A 25,311-nucleotide genomic window follows, 5' to 3' on the forward strand; every position below is an offset into this window, starting at 1 on the left:
TTCATTTACTGATGGGCATCTAGGTTGCTTCCAGCACCTAGCTATTGTAAATTGTGCTGCTATGAACATCGGGGTGCAAAGGTTCTTTTGTATTGGTGTTTTAGTGTTCTTAGGATAGAGTCCCAGCAATGGAATTGCTGGGTCAAAAGGCAGATCCATTTTTAGTTTTCTGAGAAAGTTCCAAACTGCTTTCCCTAGTGGTTGTACCAGTCTGCAGTCCCACCAACAGTGCACTAGGGACCCCCTTTCTCCACATCCTCTCCAACACTTGTTGTTTGTTGCTTTGTTTATGATGGCCATTCTGACTGGTGTGAAGTGGTATCTCATTGTGGTTTTAATCTGCGTCTCTCTGATGGCTAGCGATATTGAGCATCGCTTCATGTGTCTTTGGATTTTCTGTATGTCTTCCTTGGAGAAGTGTCTGTTCAAGTCCTTTGCCCATTTTTTAATTGGGTTACTTGTCTTCTTAGAGTGGAGTCGTGTAAGTTCTTTATATATTTTGGAGATTAAACCCTTGTCTGAGGTATCATTAGCAAATATGTTTTCCCATACAGTTGGTTCTCTTTTTATTTTGATACTGTTTTCTTTAGCTGTGCAAAAGCTTTTAATTTTGATGAGGTCCCATTTGTTTATTCTTTCCTTTATGTCCCTTGCTCTAGGAGACAAGTCAGTAAAAAAAGTTTCTGCGTGAAATATCTGAGATTTTCCTACCTACGTTCTCTTCTAGGACTTTAATGGTGTCACGCTTTATATTTAAGTCTTTTATCCACCTTGAATCTATTTTTGTATAAGGTGTAAGTTGGTGCTCGAGTTTCATTTTTTTGCACATAGCTGTCCAATTCTCCCAACACCATTTGTTGAAGAGGCTATTTTTATTCCATTTTATGTTGCTGCTTCCTTTGTCAAATATTAATTGACCGTAGAGGCTTGGGTTTATTTCTGGGCTCTCTGTTCTGTTCCATTGGTCTATGTGCCTGTTTTTATGCCAGTACCAGGCTGTTTTGATTACAGTGGCCTTGTAGTATAGTTTAGTGGCAGGTATTGTGATTCCTCCTACTTTACTCTTCTTTCTCAAAATTGCAGCAGCTTTTCGGGGTCGTTTATGGTTCCATATAAATTGTTGAAGTGTTTGTTCTATGTCTGTGAAATATGCCATTGGTACTTTAATAGGTATTGCATTTAATGTGTAAATTGCTTTTGGTAGTATGGACATTTTAATGATATTAATTCTTCCAATCCATGAACACGGTATATGTTTCCATTTGTTTGTGTCTTCCTTGATTTCTCTCCTCAGTGTTATGTAGTTTTCTGAATACAGGTCTAGTAAATAGTACATAGTTTTGACACATACTTGTCACCTATTTGCCTAATTTGAGGTGTTTAGAGTCAACTATCTTTTCTGGGGGAGGGCAAGATCCTTGGGGTGAGGGATATGGAGACAAGTAATTCAATTAAAATTAATTTAAAAAAGGCCTTTTCTTTTTATTTTTGTTGTGTGTGTCCAGGATTTAGAAGAATTCTGCTTTAAGTTTTGCATCAATCATTTGACAGAGGTTACACAGACTGCAGCATTTTGGCAAATGGATGGCCCTCTGCTAAAGGAATTCATTGCTAAAGCCAGTAAATGTGGAGCCTTTAAGAACTGAAGCCAAGGCTGCTGGGTTTTGTGTGAGTCCTTTGGGACATTGGTGATGGTGTGTCCTTTGTATTCCACTGGCAATATAATTCTGCAGGTAAAAAACCATCAGGTTCCTTTTTTTATATCTGAAACACAGTTCTCTGTGCAGGAATATATGAAGGATGTATGTCTTTTCCTGAACCTACTTTAAACAACTCTTGTTTCCAGATAACGTATATTTTAAATGTGACTATAGGTTTGACTGGAACTTTGTAAAGGCTGAAAGTTTAACTGATTATTTCTCTGTTTTTTATTAGGGGAATTTCTGAACTTGGAAAGGGGAAGTTTGTGACAATTTTCCTGACTCATATATCAACAACCCTTTTGACACTAGGAGTCAGGATAGTTTGTGAATTGTGAGTTAGACATAAGAGGCCCCACCATAATTAAAGATGCTAACATTGGGGCTTGTCAAAGTGTTGCATTAGTTGCTAGTTCAACTGCCTTACTGTGAAGGAATAGTTGACATCTTTTGAGGCTTTTATTTCTGCATTTGCACTATTGATGGACTTTTTCTTAATGGTTTATGAAAATAATATTCAGTTTAGTCTGAGATAAATCTATTAATAATTATGTAAAGATAAATTTCTAGGTTAGCCAAGATTTAAGACTTAAGCACATAAAGAGTAGTAATTTAAAACTGTCCATAAAAAGTTGATGAGAGAATCTTTGGACAATGGTAAGTATTTTATAAAATTAGAATCTCCACTATTATTTAATTGTTTTATTAAAACTTGAGAACTCAAGTTTAAATTCCCCGCACGCATACCTTTTCCTCTATAAGTGCCGATCATAAGAGGAAAAATGGCATTCAATATATCCTTGCCTCCCTAATTGTGGCTGTTAGATCATCAGGTCTGCTATGTCTGGACTTCATGGGATTTGTTTTTTATAGGTAAGCAAAACCCATCACTGATTTGCTTATTTGAAACTTTGCTAGCTTTAACTTTTGATTTTCCTCTCCTTTTAATAGTGTTAGGTCTAATATTTAGCACAACTGAACCTTGGAAAGTGAACAAAATTATGTTTTTTTGGTTGTTTGGGGGGGTCTGGTTGTGAAGTGTTATTTGGTAGGTAAGAATATTTGACTCTTTTATGTGTCTGCTGAGTTTGCTTTATGAACAAAGCTTCATCTGCCCTCTGGCCCACTCTCATTTCCATTAGTAGGTGCTCTCTTAGTAAATTCCTTCCTGCTTAGAAGGTCCTCCCATCTGAACTTGGAGCCTACATACATTTTCAGAGCAAAATTAACAAGAAGGTGAAGATATGCAGCAATTACTTTTAGCAGTTTTTTTAAGTGTGTATGGTGGTGGCAGGTGGGAGGAGTGAGGGCCCAAATATAAGTATTCATTGATAGGTAAAATATATACAAACCTGAAGTCCCAGCCAGCTCTTTTCTTTGACCGTGTTGCAAGTGATTAAAGCCCAGTCATTAGAATTATTTCTGCACAAGAAAGAATTTTTCATACTGGTTGATACACATTATTAGTTATGATGGATACTGTTTGTAACAATCACTGTTCTGTAGGCTTATGATCTGGACAAAACATGAACTTCAGTATGTTTACTATTGCTCTTACTTGAAACAAGAAATTTATAAAAAGCACAAATTAAAGTACTAGGTCCATTTCCATATATAGTTCATTCATTCAATAAATATTTAGTGAGTTCCTAATATAGGTGAAGAAGCACTTCTTATATTACTAAGTAATTTGTATGAATGTGTATGTAGTGAAGTATTTCAAAATTACTTGTCTTTTTTTTCTTTAAATAACTTATTTTTTTACTTGGTTTTGTTGTTAATCCTAGAGGAGAAACTGTTCTTTGAATTGCTTTTTTCACTTGTTGTAATAATGAAAGCCAAAGTATTCATATTTCTTAAAATAGCCGTAAATGTACTCTTAAACTCCTTACTGGAACAATGTTTGATACTCTAATGTATAGGTTGTGTTTATAGAATATTTAGAATCACATACTAATAAATCAAGTAATCTGTTAAAACAGGCATTTGATTGTGCCTCCTCCCCCAATCAGTAATCAGTAATACACAGCCATAAAAAGGAAGGAAATTCTGACATGCTATAACTTTGATGAACCTTGATGAAATCATGCTAAATTAAAAAAGCCAGTCACAAAAGGACAAAGACTGTATGATTCCACTTAATATGAAATACCTAGAGTAGCCAAATTCAGAGTTAGAAATTACAGTTGTGGTTGCAGGGGACTTCAGGAAGGAGGAAATGGGGAGTTAATGTTTAATGGGTACAGAGTTAAGTTTTGCAAAATGAAGAGTTCTGTGGCTGGAGGGTGGTGATGGTAAAAATGTGAATTTCTTTAATGCTATAGAACTGCACTTAAACATGGTTAGCATGGGAAATTTTATGTGTATTTTGTAATAGGTTTTAAAAAATCAGTACTGAGTCCTAAGAGGTATCAGGCCAAAAACAGGTATCACCATGCACATGTCAACTAGTTCTCAACTACATACACACTCAACCCTATAGATCCTTTGATTTTATTCCTGCTGAAAGATAATACAGTTGAACTGTCATAGCAGAAAAATGGATCTGGATCCGTTGGGGTACTTATAAATGAAGACATAGTCCCTGTCCTTAAGGAATGTATAAACTGTTAGGAGTTAACACAATAACGTTATTTGTAAACAGCTTTTCATGATAGTAAGAGAAAATCTCATAGAATTATGAGAAGTTTATCTGAAGATGTTTGTGCAGTGTAGGGGAAAACATAAAAGTGTCCTTTTAGCTCATTTCCAAAACAACAGTTAAGTGGCACAAGCAAAGGCTTATAGGTGGGGGCTAATGAGCCTTCCAGAGGTTAACCTAAGCAAGTTTGTTTGATTAGGATGGAGAAAAGCCAGGGTCTAATAGTTGGAAATACTGGCAAAGGGAGGGCATGTGTGTGAGAACATTTATTTCTCATGGTGCCAGGCACCATGCCCAGTGCCACACGTACATTTTTTTTCATATGCACATTTTGTACCACAAGGTAGGCAGGATTAGGTGTAGATAGATTAAATAATTTGATTGAAGGTTTTCAGTAGTAAATGATATAGCTAAAGTACAAAGCCAGGTCTGTTTTAACAGTTTGTCTGATATTTGCCTACTTTATGACTGAAATTCTTTCCTGTGAATGACAGATTAAATTTGAAGGTGGAGGGACAAAGATTTTCTTTAAAATAAAGATCATGTTGTCAAAACTATTACTCAGATAAGCTTTGCTATAGGATATAATGTCAGGGGAGGAAGTTGAGTTACAGTTACATTCTAGACCAAGGGAAATCTTTATTCAGTAGGTCTGGTATGGAGTTTTGGCTTATACTTTTTAAGTTGCCCAGGTGATTCTTATGTGCAGGCAAATAAATTGGAAAACCACCAATTAAGATTTTGTCCCTCAGGTAAGAATGACTTGGACTAAGGTGGCCTTTACAACAGGAATGGATACGTTGTTTCATCTACATGATATTCTTTCAACAGATACTTTTGAGTACTTATTACATGCCAGTTACCATACTGAGACTCAGATCAAATTCATTATGAATGAAATGTAGCATTATTGTGAATCAGGTTACTATAGTAAAAATTTAGAAATGTGAACGTGAGGTTTTCAGGGGTGAGACATGGTGGGGCATAAAAGTCTGAATTGTTTATTGTAAGGTTGAGAAAAATCTTAACTACCATTTTTTTATTGCATATCTCACTGATGTTCTTATTTAGAGTCCAGTTTTAAATTTCAGTGTTTATTCTGAAGATGATGTATGCCCATGTGGTTACTGTGGCTGAAAAGAAATAAAAAAAACAGACTTTGTGACAAGACAGGTACATTTGGTACAAGTAAAATAAAATATTCAAATTTATTATATTTTAGAGATATGGGCTAGAAATAGTCTCAAAAGATAAAAAGTTTATACGTTTATTCAACAAACATTTATCAAGCATGCTAGGTGCTGGGAATTTAATAGTGAGCAAACACTGAACAGTGAGTTCCTACCCTCAGAGAGCTTATTCTCTACTAGTGTGATGTAAGGTACAGTGGGTTATGAAGGGAAAGTACTCTAAGCTAGAATAAGTGGGAGAACTGGTATGAGATCTGTAGAAGGAGCAGTCAGAGAAAGGCAATAAGAGCACTTAGACTTCACAACAGGATTGAAAAAGGCCCTGAGGCTAGGAGCACCTGTTCTGGAATCACCCTAGATCACTGGAGTAGGATAGTTGTAGGAGGTACTGTATCAAGAGAGGGTGGGAGAGATGGCATCCAATTTACTGTAGAATCTGAGAAACATTTTGTCAGAGAGGAGAGGTAGGAGAAGTGGGATAGTAAGTGGGAGGCAGTAAACACCCACTTAGGCACGAAGAGATAAGAGCTAGTGAGGATTGAGATTTGCAGACCAGAGAGACATGAGAGGCCTTGTCCTAGAGATGTGCTACTTTCACAGCCTGGTCTCCAATTTTCAACCTGCTTGTAACTGTGCTGAATTCCTGGCCTAGGAAATAGTAATTCTTAAGAAGATAGAGAAGATACTGAAGTAGAACTTGACCTAAGGTCTCTATTTTCTTGAACAGAGCACAAGGTTTGTTTTAAGTCCTGAAGTAGCTTAATCTCTTCCTCCATCTGCTGCCGTTTTTCTTCAAATTGATGAATTTTTTTCTCTAATGCTGTGAAGAAATAAAATGATTTCAGGTTACTCAGTAGTTTTATAAATAATGTACGATTTCTATTCCCCTTTCACTTTGCAAGAGCATAGTACACAGTGCTGTGCCCCAAAGGAAAAGATTCTAGGGTCTTGTGAAGAGGAACTGGTCCCTTTATGTCTTTGTTTCATAGAATTCTAGTATTTTATTGTACATAAAGCTGGTCATTAAATCTTTGAGATTTTGTACATTTATAGTAGAAGCAGTGCCTTTTGTGTATCTTTGAAAACTTGAAAGCAGCAACTGTTTAACCTTCATACTAAACTAAATCCTTTTGTTGAAAGATGATGATTGGAGAGAACATGTGGTTAGAATATCAAAGATAAGGGCAAATTTTTCATTAAAATGTATCCAATTTTTAATTTACATAAAAGCTTTTGATTTTATTTATTAATAGAATGACTTTTAATGTGGTAACTTAGGAAGATTATGCAGTGGCAATGTCATTTTTTTAAAAACCTCAAAACTGAAGAATATTAATTCATCCTTAATATTAGAACACCTGTATACCGGTAGGTAACTTTCAGAAACATTACAAAGGTTAAATTAAGCAAAAGTCTTCATCAATTGGGGTATCAAAAGTTAAGCCTTTTAAATTGGTTCTCATGAGATTACAAAGTGTCTCCTCATGGTGACAAATACTACACACTGTAATCTATATACTCCCACTCACCCACCCAAGTAGTGACATGTGACATGTTCCAAAGATATAATTTTTATATGAAAAAGAAATAAGCACAGATGAAAGTCTCCTACAAAATAAAGCCTTTTAGAAAAAGATTTTAAAGGCTGCTTTTAAAAACACACGGATATTCCCATAGGAGTATGCAGATGTGTTAAAGACACTGTTAAAAGCGACACTATTTTTGGTAGATTTAAAAAAAAATTTTTCTGTTGATTATAAATGTAATACAAAATGCAAATAGAAATGTATGATATGAAAACAAAACTGAGAAAAGCTTATGTATATTGAGACAGGGACATGAACTAATGTTTTCTCCACAGAGAGAACCTATTGTCCTAATACCATTTGCTGGATAGACAAGTACATCATGGAAGAAGACTGTAGGTCACTGTATTTGTGACCTACAATGTCAGGGAAGCCATTTGCCAAAAATTCTGTGTGAATCTGACCCCCATTCCCACTGGGATGTGCAGTGCACATGCTGCCCAGCTATATGTGGCAGCCTTGATGGAGAAGTCAGATCATATTCTCAAGTAAGTGAAAATTTAGCCTGTTTTGAAGGCATCTTAAACAGTGACAAAAGGACCTACTCAGTAATGGTATTTTATAGAAAGTTCTCTGCCTCCATCAGGTTTTCTTCTTTTTCAAAAATGTTTTGGCTATTCTTGCTTATTTTTTGTTTGATAAGCTTTAATCAGTCACAACCCCCATCCCCATTGGATTTGCAGATTAATGTTGGGAGAATTGAAGTATGTGTATATCATACCAAGAGGAAGACAAGTGGCAGCTTGATTTGTCACAGCCTGGCTGCCTGAGGGCGGAGTCCAAAAGACTTTTCACCTGTTCCTGTTCATTCCTGAACATGGTGCCCAAATATTCTGCCATTTTGCAACCAATTTTTGTTGTTTCTACACAAAGTATTATACATATGTTAGAAAATGTGACCCTGGCTGGTGTGGTTCAGTGGATTGAGCACCAGCTTACCAACTGAAAGGTTACTGGCTCAATTCCCAGTCAGGACACATGCCTGGGTTGCAGCCCAGGTTCTGAGCTGGGGGTGTATGAAAAGTGTATCTCTCTTGCACATTGATGTTTCTCTCCCTTTCTTCCTCTCTTCTCTTCCCCTCTCTCCCTCTCTTCTCTTCCCCTCTCTCAAAGTAAACAAATAAAATCTTTTTAAAAAAGACCTCAGTTATCCAATTATTAAATATTTAAAAAGAAGAAAATGTGGAAAATACAACACAGTATTGAAGACAAAAGAATCACTATAATCCAGCTACCAACAGATAAGTAGTTTCCATTTGGGTGCAGTTTTTCTGTGTGCATGTATGCCTCATATGTATTTACATATTTGTGTGTGTGTGTAAGAGAGGTCGTACTATTTTGTAGTGGGCTTTTCATTTAATAAAACAATGTGTTCACTGAAATACAATTTTATCACCTGAACACTATTATATTATTTCAATACATGTGATAAATATTTATAAACTTTGTTGCTTGATTATAACTCATATACCTGCTTGAAAATTTACAAATGTGTCTTCAAACAATCTACAGTCAAAAAGTGAAGTCCCAATTTCTTCATAATCTGGAGGAAGAAAAACATTTTCAGTTTTAATTTAAATTATATAGGCAGAAACACCTCACAAAATAACCCACCAAAAGGAAAAGTAAACAGAGCATTTATCTATTGTAGAACTTTAGTGTTAAGACTGCAGCAGCAGCAGCCTCACCTGGGAACTTGTTAGAAATGCAAATTCGTGGCACCTTTACTGAATCAGAACCTCCAGGGGTGAGGCCCAGCTATCTGTGATTTAACAAGCCCTCCAGGTGTTTCTGAGGGGCATGCTCAAGTTTGAGAAGTGCTTGGTCTCTCTAGACAAAAGAATAAACAAGAATGCAATGAATGAGCTTTTGGAAATATTTGCTCTTAATTTCATTTTTTGGTTTTGCACTACAGAAAATAATCCCTTTCAAATACTTTATTTTATGTTGTTGCCTAAAAATATAGACTCTCAAGCTTTTCTTTCTGTCAAGCTGTATTTACAATAAAGGTTTTAAGCTCAAAAGATAGATCATAAGAAAGCTAAGTGGCTATATACCTGAACGTATGAATGGAACTTGAGCTTCCCAAAGAGCTCCTAAAGAAAGGTCACAGTTAACTAAGCCAAACATCAATCAGAACATTATAATTACTTATTCTATAACTCTAAACTTGAACTATACAAAAAAAAGACACTTGGTTTATTAAGGAACAGAATTTGAGTCAAATCAAAACATAATGCCGTTTTCAGATGTCAGCAACAAGTTTGCTTAGCTGTGGGGATGAGGGTGGGGGATGGACGTGTGACTTGAATCTGGTTCTGAAGTGCTCATCTTTTGCTGATTACTCTCAGCTATGCACTTCTGTAAACTACATGAAAACTTTTAGGGGACTGGTACTTTTTATGAAATTAATGAGTTTGTGAATTACCCACATCCTGTTGATTTATAAAAGACAAAAGACCTGGAACAATGGATTTTATTAATGAGATCAAGAAGGAAAAGAAAATATCTCAGAAAATGTGTACATGTTTTTGATTTTGTTTTATTTTACATGTAGGTCTGTGAGAAGTATCTATATAGGAATTTTGGTGTTTTAGTACCTGATTCTGAAGTAGTCTCATCCATAAGTCTTTCTTGAATTGAATGAAGTCTGTCTAATATTTCTTCAAATAAATCATTAAGAAGTCCTGCATCCTTACATTTCTTAAGGAAAGCAGCTTTCACAATTGCATCTAAGAATAAGAAAAACATAGAAGGAAACAGTTTTAGGGAAGTTATCATAGATCACTATATGGCCATTGCTTCAGGCCTTACCTTCTGGTAGCTGAGCATAATTAGTTAAGGAACTATATACAGTACCTTTAGTTTTACTGTTAATTGCAATTTCATCATACTTCATTTTTTCTAGCAGAAGTAATGAAATGTTATGAAAATGGAAAATTCTGTTTGGAATAATTATATGAATCACGATAATTTTCTAAAATCTAGCTTCAAATCTTTGAGGTGATAGACTCTTGTCATTTTTTGGTTACAGTTACTGTGTGTTGTTATGGGATGTCTATCTGCTTAAAGAACAAATCTACAGGTCCTGGTTCCAGCTACCTGCAAAGCAGGGAATCAGCAGTGTGAGGGGTTGGCAAATCACTATATTCTGACCTCAGGTAACCTTGGGTTCTCTAACAAAGAATGTACCCTGTGTTAATACTAAAGAGTTATGAACCATCCCAACCTAGGTTAGTTTGATCTGCTGGGGCTATAATCAAGTGGGTAGTTAAGATAAAATTTTTTACTCTTCTAATTATTACAGGTCTAGAAGAATAAAGTGGGATGCTAACTTTATAATATATAGATCATATTTGTTACAGACAAAACTTGTAGCAAACCTGTGTTTCTTCCATCCTCTTCTTTCATTTGTTTTGTGGACTTATTTAATGTCATTGGTTCAAGTAGCTAGGAGGACAGAAAAAAATCGTGATTATTTTACAGATTTTACTGTTGGCATTTAATGTTTCATAAAATGAAAACCAATCTTTTGTTGTATATAATTCAGTGATATGCCTATGATGAGAATCATGCCCTATATTTATCTGTAGATGTAAAATCAAATGTGTTTTTGTTTTGTATAACAATACATCAAGAGTTGTGGCAAGCACCTTTTGTATAAACAGCAGATGGTGAACACTGGTTCACATTAATTTAGCTTATATGAGCTGATGTGTAAAAAACTGCTTGAAATTCCCAAAACATTTTCATATGCTTTATACATAGTAGTAATCCAGAAAATTGTAAGTTATAAATTAAGTCAAGTATGGGTCATTCAGTGGGGAAATACTTGACTAGGTAAGGGTACTCTCAAGTGTACCTCTGCCCATTTTAAGACCATAAGTACCCCCGGGCTCAGATTCTTCTTACTAATTTGGTGCCTGAGATGTGTACAGGAGCTATGGGACTATCATCTCCTGAATTATGTACTTGGGTATCTAATACACATCTTCTCTTTAATATTCGTTTCTTATGGTTCTATCATCATTTCACCTGAAATTTAGAATGGTTAAAATGACGATGTTACAGTGTGGCTCAGTGGATTGAGTGCTGGCCTGTGAACCAAAGGGTTGCTGGTTCAATTCCCAGTCAGGGCACATGCCTGTGTTGCAGGCCAGGTCCCCAGTAGGGGCACGTAAGAGGCAACCACACATTGATGTTTCTTTCCCTCTCTCCCTCCCTTCCCCTCTCCCTAAAAATAAATAAAATCTTTTTCCAAATTTTCTTTTAAAATAAGGATATTGACAGAAGAAACTTAAAGCTATAATAAAATTAAGTTGAAGTACCTGTACAGGAATGCTTGTTGAGAGACCTTTCTTCTTTCCTCTTTTTCTTTTTACTCTTGAAAAATGAGCTGAAAATATAAATCATATAGAAGCCAAAATCCATAAAGGAAAAGACTGATGTTTGACTGCATAACACAAAACTTTTATATCCCAAAAGTTATTATGGAGTCAAAAGATACAGCAAACTTAGACTAAATGTTGCAACACTTATGATGTAATAAGGTCAATTTTAAAAATATAAAAAGATCTCATAAATCAATACCAAAAAAGACATTTGAGTAGAGAAATAGGCATATGGGGAAACCTCAGGGGAGAGGTTAATTAACTAGAAAAACATTTGGTGACCAGAAAACAAATATAATTGATTAAAAGGGGAATATACTTAATTTCACTCATAAGTAAAGATGAAAAGTAAGAATTTTTTTACCCATCAGATTGACAAAGATGAAGGTGGTTAATATATAATGTTTGCAAGTATTGAGTAATTATGCAGAGCTGTTACAGCTTCTTTGGAAGACAGCTAATAGTTATCCAAAGTTTCACTGTTTATATTCCTTGATCCAGCAAATTACTTATAGGAAGTTTTCCTAATAGCAGTTGCATTAAGGCACAAAGTTGAATGAAGAAAAATGCTAACTATAATTTAAAATGTGATAGAAAAAAACTGGAAATAACCTAAAATGTCCAACATGCAGAAGCTAGTTCAATTTTGGTTCAGCTATGTGACTGAATAATACACACAATGGATTACTATGCAGGCTTTTAAGAGTGAGGTAGATCCACTCATGCGATACAGAAGGAGTTCTAGGATATATTAAGTGAAAAGTGCAAAGTACAATAACAGGTATGTTTGTGTACACAGGGAATTTTGGGAAGAATTCAAAAGAATCCTTTGAGGGAGGATTTGCTACAGTGTTATAATCTACTTTTTAAAACTAATGTTATTATCTTTCCCTGTCAATAAACACCAACTGACAACAATATTTTTCATAGTATTTCCTAATAACTTAAAAGGTTAGGAAAGCCAAAAAAATCAAAGTTAAAAAGGATATTGCACTGGAATGGCATTTAGTCTGAATAGCTTATTTTATGCATACCAAATTATTCCTAGGGAGTATAATGTATGTCCCCAGTCCAACCTCATTAGGACCTAAACTGTGGCCAATGCTTACTACATATGAGGCACACCGAATTCCTACTTGCAATGCATAGTTCAAAAGAAAATAAATTAGGGTATCTTATTATTCCCCAAAACATCAGGCTATTATTAAAGAAAATGACTGAAAAATGTTTGGTAAGTGTTGTTTACCAACATGAAATGCAGTTAGCATGACACAGAATTGAGCCTCTTATCAAGAGGTCCTGACTCCAGCCCACAAGGAACATTCCCAGTCTAGTGCTGGTAAGACACTGTTGTTTCAGAGAATGTGGAAACAATTCATGAGTGAATGTACATCCCACAGTTCCAGTTAGCCAGGGGCCAATTTTAAAACTGAAATGCTAGCCATGTATTCTTAGGATACTTATTTAGGGACCATACAGTACTTTATCAATTTTATCTACTAAAAATGCTGGTATTCACCCTGGCCAGGTGGCTCAATTGGAGCATCATCCCACACACCAAAGTGTTGCAGGCTCAATTCCTAGTATGACACATACCTAGGTTGCAGGTTTGATTCATGATGGGGGAACAGAAGGCAACTGATTAATATTTCTGTCCTCCTTTCTCAAAAATTAATAAAAAGCATATCCTTGGGTGAAAATTAAAACAATAAAATTCTGATATTCCTTTAGAAGAGAAGCAATTTCAAAAGGTAGAACTTTTTACCTTGTCTTGGTGTCATCTTCTGATTGTAGTGAGGATGGAAAACATCAGACAATGGTTTTACTGAGAGTAGGCCTAGTTCACAAATAATAAGTTAGTAAATTATATTACACATTACATGAAGACATTGAAAATTTTGTATGTAAAATTTTAACTCAAATTTGTATTTTAATTCAGTGAGGCTAGTAAATCAGGCTACTTTATGTCTTACCTAAATGTTTAACTTTCTTTAAACCCATAACCCTAAATTTTAGAGACTTACCAGATTGAGTTTCTCTCGGAGCATGTTGTTGGCAAAACACTCTGAAAACATGCAATTTCAAAGAATTGTTAAATATTTTTACTTATGCTTTTCAAATATTATGTCTATTTTCTTGTAGTTTAAAAAGGAATTAACCTATTTTTCATGATGATGTTGCCCTAAATATTTGTTTTAAAAAAATGCCTTTTGAGACTTCTGGTCAAGATGGCAGTGTGGATAAATGCAGTGCTGGCCTACTTCCATGACCATATCAAATTTGCAACTAAATCATAGAACAACTTTTAAAAGGTGGGTTTGAGCAAATCACTGGAGAGGGCAGGGGGCAGGGAGAAACCCTGATCTGGCACAGAGGTTGCATTCTCTTTGAGAAGGCAGGGGGAAGGGTCAAAGGAAGTTCCCAGATGGAGATTGAAATCACAACTGAAACCTTGAGACAGCCTTCCCACACCCTGGGGCTACTGTAACAATCAGTGGAGCTGGTGACACAAGCTGCACAGTGGCCTGCATGAGCTGTGGGGGCCGGACACCCCATCCTGGGCAAACATGCCCAAAAAGGCCCACATTGGTTGAAAAGCTGGACACTCCCACAATGCATGGGATTTGCGGAGAGGACTTTAAAACAACACAGGCAGAAGCCTGGGGCTCTATTCCATGGGTGGGAGTGCTTAGTACTTATGTCTTGCATGATCAGAAGCCAGCTTCCAGAGACCCATGCTGGGATGTGTGCCTCAATGGATCCCAGCCCTTGGGCTTACCCTGAGAGCAGTGGATAGAGGCTGGGAGCAACATGTGGAGATATGAGCTGGTAAGTGCCTCGACCCCAGATGTGCAGGCAGCCTCAGGCACCAGGGCCCCAAGGATGGAGCTTCCTTTGCACAACCCAGGCTCCAAGAAAGAGAAAAAGCTGCTGCTGCGAGGCAATGGCAATGCTGAAACCTACAAGTGCGGACAGCGAGTGAGTCTGAGGATGGAGACCCATTTGGGTAACTGCCATCTTGGAACTCCAAAAGGACAGATGGGGCAAGTTGTTTGGACAATGACTCTGGTCCTAGGGGTGGCTGATTTTCTGTGCTTTGTGGGTCAGGATGGCTCAGAACAGGAATGCTCCCAACTCCCTTAAATTGGTTACCCTGTTAATAAAAACCTATTTCTTTCCCTACAAATTTTTGTGTTATGTGTGTATAAGGTGGCAAGAGGCTGGACCCTAGGGTGCCCAGTTATACAACTATCTTTGAGAATCACCTGAAGTCGAGCAGAACAGAAGTTTTATAACAAAGGATATAAAGAAGAAACCATGTCAAGTCTTGTAGTAGGGGCAGAGACAAAATGTGCTGGTTCCACTCCCATGTGTGGCAGTTAAGAATCAGGAGGAATAGCTTGGCTGCAGAGGTCCCCACTGAGGAGTAAGGGCTCCCAGTCCCACACTGGGCTCCCAGTGCCAGGGATGTGGGCTTTTCCTAAAAATCCTCAAAGGTCCATAAAACCCAAACAAACAATGGCTGGCCTCTGCTTGTCCTGTATCTGTTGCTAAGTGGCCCCAAGCCTTGTGCTGGTAGCAGCTGGCCTCAGTACACAACACAACTACTACCAGGTGCCACCATGACTAGCACAGGCAACAACCAAATACACATCACTTTGTCACTTCTATCAGGTGGCTTTGGGCCAAATACAGGCAGCAGCTGACCCTGTCCTGCAATGGAGCCTCTCCTAAGATGCCCTGGAACCAACACACCTGGTGGCCAGCTTCAGAGACCACAAGAGTACAACCCCATTAGAAATTGGAGGAGGATGAAGATGAGAAGAAATAAAAAATAGGAATTAAGAATATTGCAAAACCAATATTCTCACTGATGAATGCAAACCATAAAAGCCCTGGATCAATCAATTACAAAACTACTACAGAGGATAAAAAGCAAAAGTAGGAAGATCATAGTAATTACAATAGTAAAGTAGGGGATACACACATAAGTAAAAAATGACAGGAACATAAATGTAGAGAGAGTAAAAATGGTAGTGATTTTAGAATGTGTTTGAACTTAAGCAACCACCAACTTAAAATAGATCATTATAAATATAACTTGGGATATATGAAGCACATGGTAATCACAAACCAAAACCTACAAGAGATATACAAGAAATAAAAAGGAATCAAACACAACACTACAGAAAGTCATCAACATACAAAAGAAAGTGAGAGAATAAGAAATGAACAGAGAAGGAGGGCTTGGACTGGAGGCTGGGCAACTGTGAACAGTGCAGCCCAGACCTGGCTTCAATCCTTGCAAAACCACAGGAAAGGAAAAAAGCGAAGCCCAGGCCCCCTCTGCCTGCAGCATCCAGGAAGACCAACAGGACTCACTTGGCAGATTTAAAATCAGCAGGAGGCTTTTCCCCCACAAGTGTGAGACAATAAGACCTAGAGCTATGAAAAGACCAAATACAGATCCAGAGGGAGATCAGAAGGCTAATGCCAACAACTGAGAAACAGACAAATTTCACTTTGCTATCCTACAGAACTTGCATTTTTTAATTTTAATATTTCTTTCATTTTTATTTTATTTTTATTTCTCTTCATTCTGTTTAGTTTTCTTCATTTAGTTTGTTTAATTGTATTGTTTGACTGGTTTTATTTTCCCTTTCACATTGCGTTTTAATTTTTCTTCTCTCACTTCACTCATACTCCAATAACACACTACTATTGGTCTTTTACTTTCAGTATTTCAAATTCAGATCATATATTTCTTGTCATTTTATTGTTGTTCCTATATTATTATAAATAATTGTTGTTCCATATTATTGTAAATCCTACACAGCACTCTCCATGGTCTTGACCAATTTGACTGTCTTCCTGAGCTTTATTACTGCTGTGGAAAACTTTATTCTCTTGTACACTATGCCTAGTTTCTATCCCTTATGCTCACTATACCTCACCATCTAACCTCACACAAGCACACTGTTTTGTAGATTCAACTCACATTCTTTCCCCCCTCTAATAAAAGTCTTAACTCTTTTTCACCTTTTATAAAAAGTGACTAGGTGGGTGAAATATCACAGTTACCACTTTATTTCTCTGAAGGATCTCCTATATGTTCTCTACCAACAAAGAGTTCTGGATCTGTATTTGGTCCTCTCACAGCTTGATTAAGTCCCATTGAATACTCTCCCACTCTCATTCCATTTCGCCTTCGCCTTGCCACTGATCACACACAAGATAAGGTGGGAGTTATGAACAGCAGGAAACCTACTAGAGGTGAGAACCCAAAACAGGAACCACTAACAGGTAAAACCCAAATACAACAGGAGAGCCCACACAAACTGAAGAAATGGCAACTCCTGAGCATCCAGACAAGGAGATCAAAGAGACCACACCACTGAATCACACAGAACTTGAACCATAAAAGTATACCCCACAAAGACAGCTAGCAAAGCAGAGCATCAGGAATCACAGAAACAAACAAAAAGTCACCTAAAATAGGGAGACAAAGAAAGAACCTGAAATAAAAAGAAATGGAGGACTCCCCACTAAAACAGCTAAATGAAATGGACACAAGCAAATTTTCAGATATAGAATTCAAAAGAATGGTTATAAGGATGCTCAAAAAACTCACAGACAACTATAAGGAACTGAGTGAGAACTACAACAGTATGAAAAAGGAAACAGAAACTATAAACAAAAACCAGGAAGAAATGAACAATAAAATTTCTGAAATTAAAAACACACTAGAAGGAATTGCAAGCAGGCTGGATAAAGCAGAGGACTGCATTACTGAGCTGGAAGACAAGGTACTACCTGGGAAGACCCAGGTAGAGCAGCTTCATGAAAAAGCACTCAAAATATATGAAGATAGTTTATGGGAACTGCAAGACAACATGAAATGTAACAATATTCAAATCATAGGAGTACCAGAAGGGGAAGACAAAGAGCAAGGGATAATAACCCTGTTTGAAAAAATAGTGAGAAAACTTTCCAAACCTGGAGAGAGGGAAAACCACACAAGTTCAGGATGCACAGAGGTCCCAATCAAGATGAACCAAAAGAGGCCTACTCCAAGGCACATCATAATTAAAATGCCAAGTTTTAAAGACAGAGAATCTTAAAAGCAGCAAGGGAGAAACAAGAAGCAATATGCAAGGGAGCTCTGACAGAGTTAGCAAGTGATTACTCAACAGACATACTACAGGCCAGAGAGAATGGCAAAAAATATTACAAGTAAAGAAAAGCAAAGACCTGCAACCAAGACTCCTCTACCCAGTGAGGATCTCAATGAAAATAAAAGGCAAAATATGGAGTTTCCCAGATAAAAGAAGGCTGAAAAGAATACACCTCCACCAAACCAGCATTGCAAGGTATGTTAGAGGGACTCCTATAAGAAGAGCAAGGAAAAGAGCAAGAGAGAGAGGAACACACAAAGGAGGCGGGGGGGGGGGGGAATGAATAAGTGCCTATCAAAAATAACCTTAGATGTTAATGGATTAAATGCTCCAACAAAAAGACATAGGTTAGCTGAATGGATAAGACAACATGACCCACATATCTGCTTATAAGAGACCCACCTCAGAAAAGAAGACCTACACAGACTGAAAGTGAAGGGTTGGAGAAAAATTCTAAGCAAATAGAAAAAAAACCAGCTGGGGTAGCAATACTTATATCAGTAGATTTGAAAACAAAGGCCATAAAAAGAGACCCAGAAGGATATTTCATAACACTGAAAGGAAGAATCCATCAAGAAGACATAAACATTATAAATATATATGCACCCAACATAGGAGCACCCAAATATATAAGGAAAATCTTAGAGGACTTCAAGAAGCATATATACAGCAACAAACTTATATTAGGGGATTTTAACACCCCATTGTCAAAAATGGATAGATCTCCCAAAGAAAATATCAACAAGGATATTGGAACATTGAACAATGCCCTAGATGAAATCCACTTAACAGATATATATAGAACCTTTCATCCAAAGAAGCAAAGTACACAGTCTTTCAAATGCACGTGGAACATTTTCAAAGACCACACAATAGGACACAAAACCAGACTCAACAAATTCAAGAAAACTGAAATCATATCAAGCATTTTCTCTGACCACAAGGGACTGAAACTAGAAACCATCCTCAAGGTAAAAAAATCAAAAGCACTGAAACTCATGGAGATTGAATAGCATACTATTAAACAATGAATGGTCAAGAATGAGATCAAGGAAGAACTCAAAAAGTTTCTGGAAACAAATGAAAATGAATATACAACGGTCGAAAACTTATGGGACACAGTCTTGAGATGGAAGTTCATAGTGATACAGGCCTACTGAAAAAAGATAGAAACATTTCAAATAAACAACCTAACCCTACATCTGTAAGAACTGGAGGAACAACAACAAAGCCCAGAGAGTAAAAGGAAGGAGATAACCAAGTTCAGAGCAGAATTAAATGACAGAGTAAAACAATAAAGGATCAATACATCCAGGAGCTGGTTCTTTGAAAAGATAAACAAAATTGATAAGCCTTTAAGCAGATTCATCAAGAAAAAAAGAGAAGACACAAATAAACAGAATCAGAAATGAAAGAGGAGAGATTACAACTGTACCACAGAGATACAAAGGACTATAAGGAAATCTACAAACAAATCTATGCCAAGAAATTTGAAAACCTAGGTGAAATAGACAAATTTATAGAAAAATGTAATCTTCCAAAACTGAATGAAGAAGAAGCAGGAAGCTTGAACAGACCAATAACAGCTGATGAAATCGAAACAGTAATAAAAAAATTCCTGGCACACAAATGTCCTGGACCGGGTGGTTTCACAGGAGAACTTTACAAAAGATTTAAGGAAGAGCTAACCTCTATCCTTCTCAGACTCTTCCAAAAAATACAATAGAGGGACAACCCCCAAAGTCTTTCTACGAAGCCAGCATCATCCTAAATCCCAAAAGCAGAGAAAGACACAACAAAGAAAGAAAATTACAAGCCAATATTGCTGATGAACATTGATGCTAAAATCCTCAAAAATATAATGGCAAATTACATCCAACCACACATTAAAAAGATCATACACCATGATCAAGTGGGATTCATTCCAGGGACACAAGGATGGTACAACATTCACAAATCCATAAACATAATACATCGCATAAACAAAAGGGAAGACAAAAATCATGTGACCATATCAATAGATTAAGAAAAAGCATTTGATAAGGTGCAGCACCTATTTATGATAAAAAAACTCAGCAAGGTGGGAGTACAGGGAGCATTCCACAATATGATAAAGGCCATATACGAGAAATCTACAGTCAACATCATACTGGTTAGGCAAAAAGTAAAAGCTTTCCCACTAAGATCAGGAACAAGACAAGGATGTTCACTTTCACCACTTGCATTCAACATAGTATTGGAAGTCCTACCCACAGGGTTCAGACAAGAAGGAAATAAAAGGCATCCAAATTGGAAAGGAGGAAGTAAAACTGTCATTGTTTGAAGATGACATGATAGCATACATGGAAAACCCTATAGACTTCACCCCAAAACTACTCCATCTAATAAGCAAATATGGCAAAACAGCAGGGTTCAAAGTGAATATTAAGAAATCAATGGCATTAATGTACACCAACAATAAAATATCAGAAACAGAAATCAGGAAAAAATCCCATTTGATATAGCAACAAGAAAAATAAAATACCTAGGAATAGACCTAACCAGGAGATAAAGAGACCTGTACTCAGAAAACTACAAACACTGAAGAAAGAACTTAAGGAAGATACAAACAAATGGAAGCATATATCATGTTCATGGATTGGAAGAATTAACATCATCAAAATGTCAATACTACCCAAAACAATTTTTAGATTCAACGTAATCCATATTAAATTACCAATGTCATATTTCACACATATAGAACAAACACTTCAAAGACTTATATGGAACCATAAACAACCCCGAATAGCTGCAACAATTTTGAGAAAGAAGGACAAGGTAGGAGGGATCACAATACCTGGTATCAAACTGCATTACAAGGCCACTGTAATCAAAAGAATGTAGTACTGGCATAAGAACAGACACATGGACCAATGGAACAGAATAGATAGCCCAGAAATAAACCCAAGTCTTTATGGTCAGTTAATATTTGACAAAAGGGGAGGAAGCATAAAATGGAGTAAACAAAGCCTCTTCAACTAATGGAGTTGGGAGACCTGGACAGCTACAAGCAAAAAAATGAAATTTGATCACCAACTTACATCATACACAAAAATAAATTCAAGGTGGATAAAAGACTTAAATATAAGTCGTGAAACCATAAAAGTCCCAAAGGAGAACGTAAGCAGGAAAATCTCAGATACTCCACACAGCAATATTTTCAGGCCAATATGTCCCCTAGAGCAGGGGACATAAAGAGAAAAAGAAACAAATGGGATCTCATCAAAATAAAAAGCTTCTACCTGGCTAAAGAAAACACCATTAAAAAGAAAGGAGAACCAACCATATGGGGAAACATATTTGCCAATGATACCTCAAACAAGGGTTTGATCTCCAAAATATATAAAGAACTCACATGACTCCACTCTAGGAAGACAAAAAACCCAATTAAAAAAATGGGCAAAAGACTTGAACAGACACTTTTCCACGGAGGACATACAGAGCGCCCAGAGACACATGAAAAGATGCTCAGTACCACTAGCCATCAGAGAGATGCAAATTAAAACCACAATGGGAGATCACCTCATACCCATCAGAATGACCAACATAAACAAATGAGTAAACAAGTGTTGGAAAGGATGCAGAGAAAAGGGAACCCTAGTGCACTGTTGGTGGGAATACAGACTGGTGCAGCCACTGTGGAAAACAGTATGGAATTTCCTCAGAAAGGTAAAAATGGAACTGCCTTTTGACTTGGCAATTCCATTGCTGGGACTGTACCCTAAGAGGCCTGAAACAGCAATCCAAAAGAACCTATGTACCCCAATGTTCATAGCAGCACAATTTACAATAGCCAAGTGCTGGAAGCAACCCTAAGTGCCCATCAGTAAATGAGTGGATCAAAAAACTATGGTACATTTACACAATGGAATTCTATGCAGCAGAAAGAAAGAAGGAGCTCCTACCCTTTGCAACAGCTTGGATGGAGCTGGAAAGCATTATGCTAAGCAAAACAAGCCAGGCAGTGAAAGACAAATACCATATGATCTCACCTTTAACAGGAACCTAAACAACAAAACAAAGAAACAAGCAAAATATAACCAAAGACACTGAAATAGAGGACAGGCTGACAGTGACCACAGGGGAGAGATGAGGGAATTTCAGGGGACAATGGGAAGGGTTCACGGGAACAAACTGAAAGGACACATGGACAAAAACTAGGGGGAGGGTGGTAATGGGAGGGAAGTGGGGAGGGTTGGGAGGGTGGGCGGGATTTGGAGTAAAAGGGAGAAAACTGTACTTGAACAATGATTAAAATAAAATTTTAAAAAATGTTAAAAAAACAATAAAATAATTTTAAAAAATAAAGTTTGCCATTTTTGTTATGATGTGTCTTGGAGTAGGCCTCTTCAGATCCATCTTGATTCATTCCAGGAAGACAAACAAGCCAATTAAAAAATAGGCAAAGGGAACAGAACCATAGAAATGGAGATCTCATGGAGGGTTAGCAACAGGGCAATAGGAGGAGGAGAGAGGGGGTAAAGGTACAGAGAATAAGTAGCACAGATGGTAGGTAGAAAATAGACAGGAGGAAGGTAAGAATAGTATGGGAAATGTAGAAACTAAAGAATTTACAAGAATGATACATGGATATGAACTAAAGGGGGGTGGGAGCAGAGTGCAGGGTAGAGGGGAGTGAAGGGGGGAAATGGGACAACTGTAATAACATAATCAATAAAATATATTTTTAAAAAAGGGCAAAGGACCTGAACAGACACTTCTCCAAGGAGGACATACAGAGGGCCCAGAGACATATAAAAAGATGCTCAGCATCACTAGCCATCAGAAACATGCAAATTAAAACCACAATGAGATACCACTTCACACCATTGAGAATGGCTATTATAAATAAAGCAACAAGTGTTGCAGAGGTTGTAGAGAAAAGGGAACCCTAGTGCACTGTTGGTGGTAATACAGACTGGTACAGCCATTGTGAAAAACAGTATGGAATTTCCTCAGAAAACTAAAAATGGAACTGTCTTTTGACCCAGCAATACCACTGGTGGGATTATACCCTAAGAACCCTGAAACATCAATCCAAAAGAACCTATGCACCCCAATGTTCATAGCATCACAAAATACAATAGCCAAGTGCTAAAAGTAACCTAAGTGCCCATTAGTAAATGACTGGATGAAAAAACTATGGTACATTTACACAATGGAATACTATGCAGCAGAAATAAAGAAGGAGATACTGCCCTTTGTGACAGCATGGATGGAACTGGAGAGCATTATGCTAAGTTAAATAAGCCAGGTGGTGAAAGAGAAATACCATATGATCTCACCCATAAGTGGAACCTAATCAAGAGAAGAAACAAGCAAGCAAAATATAACCAGAGACGTTGAAATAAGGAAAAAACTGACAATAACCAGAGAGGATGAGGAGAAGGATAAGAGGGAATAATTGCGGGAGGGGCTTCAAGGAACATGTATAAAGGACACATAGACAAAGCCAAAGGGGGTAGGTTGGAGGGTGGGAGGTGGCATTGAGGGGGCAGGGGGGCATGATGGGGTGAAAATGGAGACAACTGTACTTGAACAACAAATAAATACATAAATAAATAATTTTTATAAAGAAATGAACAGAGAATCATAAAAATAATTAGAAAACAATAAAATGGCAACATCTACATACATATTAATAATTACTTTAAGTGTAAATGGATTAAATACTCCAATCAAAAGAGAATAGATACTGATGTGGTACATATATAACGGAATATTACTCAGCCATAAAAAGGAAATCCTAACCATTTACAACTACATGAGTGGACCTGGAGGGTACTATGGTAAGTGAAATAATCAGAGAAAGACAAAAATCTTAGGATTTCACTTATATGCAGAAAATAAAGAACAAGTGAACACACAAAGAAACTCATAGATACAAAGAACAAATTAATGGCTGCCAGATGGGAGGAGGGTTGAGGGGATGGATGAAAAAGGCAAAGGGATTAAGAAATACAAATTGGTGTTACCAAATAGTCAAGGGGATGCATAAAGTACAGCATAGGGAATATAGTCAGCAATATTGTAATAACTATGTAGTGTGGCAGGTGGATACTAGACTTATCGGGGGGATTACTTCATAAATTATACAAATTTCTAACCACTATGCTGTACACCTGAAAATAATATAAAATAATATTGTGTCAATTGTAATTAAAAAATAAAAAATAAAGGCAGTAAGATGTGGTACCTGATCTCTACAGGGCTTATAACCTAGTAAGGGACCTGGGACACAGGCAGCATATATCCAAATGCTCAGAGAAATGTGATGAGGACTATAGTAAAAACACAAAACCCCAATCCTATAGAGGAACAGACATTTTCAGACTCATAATCTAAGCAAGTCACTAAGTACATACAAAGCTCCTTCTAATGTGTAAATCCTTTAATGTGTGGTTGTCCAGAATTTTCTTGGTTACACTGGAGAAACTCATGTGCTTAGGAGGCAATCCATAGCTCTAGTTTTTAGAACATTTCTTACAAATTTTTAGCTGAAATCTGCCCTGTGATAGGCAGAATCATGGCTTCCCAAAGATATCCATGTCCTAATCCCCAGAACCTGAGAGCCTGTTACCCTACATGGCAATAGGGACTTTATAGATGTTAAGTAGGAAATGCAGGCCCAGGCAGCTAGAAAGACCCCTGGGATGCAGACCTCATTCCTTCACAAGCACTGGACTTGTCATTAGAGCCCTGGTTCTGCTCCTTTGACAGTCTACCATCTGTGCACAAGACATTTCATCTATGGAATATTTAGTTTTCTCATGTTCAAAATGGAAACAGTAACAGCTACCACACAAGCTCCCACCTCCTCCATGCAGTTTCCCCAGCAACCCGACCCCTTCTCCCAATCAAAATGATCTCACCTTCTCGATTCTGGTTTCTCTAAGCACTTTTGTTTCCCTGGTACTTAAGTGTCTTTATTATGAAAATTTTAAAACATATATAAATGTGGAAGAGATAATAAACCCTCATGCCCCCAACTATCAACTCAGGGCCAAGCTTGTTTGGTGTAAATTTCCTCCTGTTTCCATTGTGACACATGTTTCTATAACTTTTAACCTTTTTGGTTCTCCCACAGGTAATAACTTCTCTAAGGTTAGCTCATGTCTTGTTCCTCTCTATATACCCACTGCACCTGGCAAAGTGTCTCATGTATGATAGGCATTCTGAATGCTTAAATTAAATTAAATTAAATACATGAAGCTCCACCTGATACTTGATAAAACAATGACAAAATAATTATTTTATTGAATCTCTATGCATTGGTTCCACTAATGTGTGGTGAGTATTTTTTTCAAACTTTAAGATGTAGCAGGAATTTGACTCCCTTTTGCTAAATCTTATAGCTCTTGTTTAAATAATTTTATATTGGATGTTTACAGTCATTGTATAAGTCCTAATAAAACAAGCTCTTTGGAAGGGTATATAATAAAAGTGAAACTGAGGGCTTCACTGTTGAATTCTACCAAACATTCCCAGAAAATTTAATACCTATCATTATTAAATTATTCCCAAAAATTTAACAGGAAGGAATGCTTTCATTTTACAAGCTGAGCATACCCCCCACCCACCCCCCAAA

At 37.0% G+C, this 25,311-nt stretch overlaps 2 protein-coding genes across 13 annotated transcripts in view; one reads left to right on the forward strand and one right to left on the reverse strand.

Moving 5' to 3' along the window:
• Nucleotides 1-5,494, forward strand: part of RCBTB1 (RCC1 and BTB domain containing protein 1) — a 73,248-nt gene extending 67,754 nt beyond the window's left edge. For 8 of the 12 annotated variants that reach the window (XM_036011377.1, XM_036011372.1, XM_036011379.1 and 5 more), the window contains one exon: nucleotides 1,506-5,481. In XM_036011377.1, the coding sequence (XP_035867270.1) occupies nucleotides 1,506-1,646 (141 nt within the window). In that variant the 3' untranslated portion in view covers nucleotides 1,647-5,481. Of the gene's footprint in view, nucleotides 1-1,505 lie in introns of all 12 variants that reach the window. The other 4 variants (XM_036011378.1, XM_036011380.1, XM_036011376.1 and 1 more) reach the window with 2 other exon arrangements.
• A 413-nt stretch (nucleotides 5,495-5,907) lies between these two features.
• The window catches only part of PHF11 (PHD finger protein 11), a 44,896-nt gene continuing 25,492 nt past the window's right edge, over nucleotides 5,908-25,311 (reverse strand). The window contains 7 exon segments of the mRNA XM_036011384.1: nucleotides 5,908-6,351; nucleotides 8,589-8,660; nucleotides 9,718-9,849; nucleotides 10,501-10,567; nucleotides 11,446-11,513; nucleotides 13,274-13,345; nucleotides 13,533-13,573. Coding sequence (XP_035867277.1) covers nucleotides 6,197-6,351; nucleotides 8,589-8,660; nucleotides 9,718-9,849; nucleotides 10,501-10,567; nucleotides 11,446-11,513; nucleotides 13,274-13,345; nucleotides 13,533-13,573 — 607 coding nt within the window. The 3' untranslated portion in view covers nucleotides 5,908-6,196.

The sequence above is a fragment of the Phyllostomus discolor genome, chromosome 11 (genome assembly GCF_004126475.2).
Source record: "Phyllostomus discolor isolate MPI-MPIP mPhyDis1 chromosome 11, mPhyDis1.pri.v3, whole genome shotgun sequence".
Classification (NCBI taxonomy): domain Eukaryota; kingdom Metazoa; phylum Chordata; class Mammalia; order Chiroptera; family Phyllostomidae; genus Phyllostomus; species Phyllostomus discolor.